The sequence below is a fragment of the Amphiprion ocellaris genome, unplaced genomic scaffold (assembly GCF_022539595.1).
Source record: "Amphiprion ocellaris isolate individual 3 ecotype Okinawa unplaced genomic scaffold, ASM2253959v1 Aocel_unscaffolded152, whole genome shotgun sequence".
NCBI lineage: Eukaryota > Metazoa > Chordata > Actinopteri > Pomacentridae > Amphiprion > Amphiprion ocellaris.
Genome location: NW_026559314.1, coordinates 1 through 5,043, shown reverse-complemented (window position 1 = coordinate 5,043; position 5,043 = coordinate 1). Strand labels below are relative to the sequence as shown.

Genomic DNA, 5,043 nt, shown 5'->3' with positions numbered 1-5,043 from the left:
GCCGTTTTTGGACGCGGCTGTCAGCTGTCAGTGAGACACTCCCTGACCAGCTGCTAGCAACAGTAGCCGTTAGCATCGATTCTCACCGGCGGTTGCGGGGTAAAAATCGTGTTTTCGGGTTATTTTAAACAAAAAAAACCACACATTTATTTTTAAAACATGCGTGCTGATGTGTTTTAAATCCAAACGCCACCGTCTGGATGTGAAATAAGCGCGTAAACTTACCTGTTTGTGTGGAAAAATTCCGGCTAACGCCTCAGCTTCGTCCCTGACAGGCTACATCCATCCATGGAGGTCTAACCGGACACATCCGGGCTGAGGTGGCCGAGCTGCTGCCTGAGTCGGTCCGCCTGACAGAGAGCGAGGAGCCCCGGGGAAAGACTGGGTAATTTACCGGCTGACAAGGTTTTAAATACAGGCAGAAAATATCATGGAAACCAGAAATTAAAATGTGTGTCAGAATTGTGTGTTGTTTATTTTATTTTTTGCAATATAAATTTAAAAGGGCAATTCCTCCTTGTTTTTGCTGAGCATTACTCTTTTTTCCCACATATTTTCACTTCAATTATTAGTGTAGTTAATTAAGTCCTTATGTGGAAAAAAAATCTAAAAATTTAAAAGGCAGCCGGAAAAATCACCAAGGGCACTGTAGAAATTGAAAAATAATAATAATAATAATGACTTGATTTATATAGCACCTGTTAAGTTTAAAACAAAAAGGTTAAAGATGCAAAAGTAATAAATAAATACAAATATAATACTTAAAGCCACAGCTCAAACAACAACCCTTCAGCAAAATTGTTTTCCAGTGGAGAAATAAAGTCAATGCGATAAATTTACCTGACGGAATTAAATATTAAGACCTTACAATGTTATATAAAACATAAATTATGATTATTAATTATTCACCAGAACACCAGAAAAAAAGCATTAAAAACCAGAGAGTTAAGTTCAACTGAACCACAGTTGTTTTATTTTAGTTTGAGGGAACATATTATCACCTGTTTTGCAATTTTGTCAAACCGTTTTATGTAATGTTTTCTCCATTTTCAAGTCTGGAGAAGAAATCAAGTCAGCATTTCTCATGTTAGAAATGTAACAATTCACCAAAAAAAAAAAACATTCAAAGAAAAGTCAAACAATTTTTAAAAATTATTCGAAATAAAAAGTTAAATCAGTGAGACCACACTTGAGTTTTTGTGGGGATTTTATCAATATTTTGTTAGTGTTTTCATTTCAAGTCAGACAGCTGCAAGACAATTTTACACTTGCAGACATTTGGGTGAAAGCAGCTTTTATCCCAATTTAAATGAGAAACATGCCATTAGCTGCTTCAGCCATGACTTTCCTGACTCTCATAAAGAAGGGATCTGGTTTCTGTGTTTAGCTGAAATGGAGCCAGCTGCACAACCGTCATGAAAAATGTAAAGCTGCGGGTTCTGCAGTCTGCCTACACAGACTACATTCAGATGAACAGAGGAAAACAGCAGTAAATAGTTCCCCTAATGTGGGTGTTGTCGGTGTTTATGTTCCTTTTAGTGTCTTTTTCCTTCCTGCTGTAAATCCAGTCTGTACTCAAACAGAGTAAAGTTCATGATTTTGGCCCAAACCTCTGGAAGGACAAACTCTCTTATCTTCTGGTAGCCCATGTGCTCGTACAGTTTCTGACCATCCGTTGCTACCACAGAGGTGTGCAGGATGACGGCAGCGTAACCTCGGTCACGGGTGAAATCGGCTACAGTCCGACACAGAGCCTTGGCGATGCCCATCCCGCGGTAACTGCGACGCACCGACATGCGCTTCAGCTCCAAGCAACCCGGCGCCGTCTCAGTGGGGACACAACACACCGTGCCGACCACACGGCCGTCGCTTTCCGCCACCCAGAAACACGAGTCCCTCTGCTTCAGGTAGGTCTCGCTGATGTTGTGGAGGTCGCTCCTGAGGGACGTCTCGATGTATTTGTTGAACGAGTAGACAACCAGCTGCCGGGCTCCGGCCAGGAGGAGTGTGATGGCCAGGATGGGGAGCAGGAAGGACTTGGAGCTGGCCATGAGGGCGCAGAACATGCACATGAGCACCATCTGGGTGGGCGGCTGTTTGAGCATGTGGGTGAAGGTCGAAGGGACGTGCTCGCTCACCCCCAACGTGAAGATCTCCTTCACGATTTCAGCGTCTTCGTCCCGATACTTCCGGATCTGAATGTTGGTCATGGCTCGGCTCTGCTGTTCAGTAAAACAGGAGGTCACAACGTAACAGGTGGAAAATCAAGCACCCAAAAAGAAAGAAATAATCATTTTGCTCTCAATATTAACCCTTTGATGCACAAAATGGGTCAAAAGTGATGGAAAATGAGTGTCTCCTGACCCACACTGCGCATCAAAGATTAAAACAGCCCACAAAGAAACACAAAATGATCACAAAAAGACCACAAGATGAGTAGAAAGAGAAACAAATGACCACAAAGAGACAATGTAAACATCAGCAGACATCCAAAAAACAACACCAAACCTGTTCTTTGGCATAAAACCGCAAGAAAAAACTTTGGTAAATGACACGAAAAGAATCCTGATGAAGACAAATGGGGAGATGACATTTACAGATGAATATCTGTGGATACACCAAAACACCAAACAATCATGAATGAACACAAAACAACCGCAAAACGACCACAAACAGACATTAAACGAACAGAGACACAAAATAACTGACTAGGAGCTTGACAGAAAAGGAATATTCCAGCATGATAACCAACCAAAGCCAAGACTTTGTATATAATAGAATACCTTCGGATACACAACACAACCCCTCCAACAAAGAGCAGCTATCTTTTCTGTAATTCGTGCAAAAACACTGGTATCCTCCATGTAGAGAAACATTGAGTTTGTCATTAAAAAAAACAAGTGAACATAACAAGTATTAAAGAAACATATGATTTGAATCTCTTAAGACTTTTGGTGCACTGAGTTCTTGCTGAGGATCCTGTACTTACAAAATAGTGCATCTACACTGTTAGTTTTAAACCTTACATGAGCCAAAATCCCTGTTAGGAGATACAGTTAATCCTTATTTGACATTTTAACTAGATTTTACAGGAATGTAGTCACCTTTGTTGTATACTGGATTTGCTGATATCAATACAGCTGCAGTGAGCTAATCTCTTATGTTTCTTTCAAGGTTCCTGATTCAATTATTTATTCAATACAGAAACAGCACTTCTGGCCCTGGTGTCCTGCACTGTGTCTTAAAGTGCACCAGGACTGCAGGTAGATCATGGATAAATCAGCTTAACCTCTGGCCACAACGACCCCCAAAATCACATGAATGCACATCACATGACTCAGTTTGAACGCATGTAACGTAAAAACGAAGTAATTAACGCCACAACTTTGCTTGTTAATTCACCTACGTGCCCATAAAATCACTCGACATTCAACAAATCACAGATTGGGACAATAAACTCTGCGTGTCCTTTAAAAAAACGTTAACAAATGAGCCATTATTAGCTAACAGCGGCTAGCAGCAGCGTTAGCCTCACAAAACTGATGAAGATCTGACGCCGGTTCGCTCCGAATTCTTCCAGCAGACTAAAGCTAGCAAATAAACACGACTTACTTGATGTACGTTGACCATACTCTTGAGAAATGAGTCTTTAAAAAGTTTCCTGAGGCGAAAATCCGCTCATTTCTTTTCGCTCGTAACTTCCGCACAGCTAATCTATGCTGTGTTCACGGCTCCTCAGAAGACTCAGCAAAACGACAGCGCACGTATTACACTATTAGATTAAAAGTAGGTGTTGTTTAATTTTTAACTGTATCCACTTACCTCAAAATTTTTGAAACGCCTATTTTTTTTTACCAATTTAAACATATGACAGATGTCTAATATTGCTGATATAACTGTTTGTTAATGTTTTCAAATAATCCCAGGTTGTACACACCGCCGTAAATGCAGCATAATCTCTTCCTGCTGATTGGTTGCCACTTTCTGACGAGTAAAGTAGATAAACAAATGGCATATATTAGTACTTTTATCTGTCACTTTGTCGTGATTCAAAGTAAAGTTTTAAATATTTACTGAGACCAAATCACGTATTTGCAGTAGTAGATAACGATAACTGAGATAAAGTAATGTGCAAAAGTCCAAGTTTGCTGATTGTAATGACCAATGTTCCCTGTAATTTTTCCTGAGTGTGAGCAAACACACAAACTCCCTGAGCGTCCCTTGGACCACTGTGAGCAACATCAGACGTGTGCACTGTGGTCACACCAGCATCACATCCATTCAAGTTACATGGTTCATTAAAAGAATCACATTACAGCATTTACATTTCTGTTAAAACACTTTGTCAACAGGAGCCAGTTGAAGGCTGCAGTGATTTTAGTGACACTACAATGTATAGAGCAGTGTTTCTCAACTGGTGGGTCGCGACCCAAAAGTGGGTCGCGGGGCCGTTTTTGGTGGGTCGCGAGCCTTTTTCTAAAAAGAGAGAAAAATAAAGATAATCCAATTTAGTGGCGAGTCATTGCAGTTCCCCTCCGCACCCGCAGGGGGTCGTCGTGTCAGCAGCGACCGGTGAGGACACTCGTATTACTGTAGAAGAAACTGCATGTTTTCATAGCAACAGCAGCATGGCTAAACGCAAGTACGACAGCGAGTACATTAAATATGGATATTCCTACATCGAAGACAAAGGAGTCTAAAAGCACGCATCTGAATAAACTTTTCGAGCGGTTTAGCGACTACTTTCCCGATAAACAACCCGAGGACGACTGGGTGCGCGACCCGTTTGGAATAAACATGGAAAGCATCACGTTGCCTAGCAGCGATGAATGTCAGCTGGTGGAGCTATCATGTGACCGCACTCAGAAAGAAATTCACAGAGGTAAGCCTTTCCCAGTTCAGGTGCAACGATGTGATGAGAGAGTATCCCTCCATTGCTAGTCGAGCTGTAAAAATCCTCCTACCATTCAGCACCACATACCTCTGTGAATGTGGCTTCTCAGCTCTTGTTCAGCTGAAAACAAAATACCGAAATAAACTGAA

General features: G+C 41.3%; 1 protein-coding gene across 2 annotated transcripts; it reads right to left on the bottom strand.

The window, feature by feature from the left end:
- Positions 1 to 945: 945 nt before the first annotated feature.
- Positions 946 to 3,770, bottom strand: LOC111578760 (probable N-acetyltransferase CML1). 2 transcript variants are annotated; one of them, XM_023285705.3, is made up of 2 exons: positions 3,613 to 3,770; positions 946 to 2,222 (listed from the first exon to the last, which is right to left on the bottom strand). In XM_023285705.3, the coding sequence occupies exons 1-2, from the start codon at positions 3,628 to 3,630 to the stop codon at positions 1,536 to 1,538; spliced, it is 705 nt and encodes a 234-aa protein (XP_023141473.1). In that variant the 5' UTR covers positions 3,631 to 3,770; the 3' UTR covers positions 946 to 1,535. The 2 variants fall into 2 exon arrangements, with proteins under 2 accessions (XP_023141473.1, XP_023141474.1); XM_023285706.3 differs by having other exon boundaries at positions 946 to 2,219; positions 3,613 to 3,767.
- Positions 3,771 to 5,043: the final 1,273 nt, after the last annotated feature.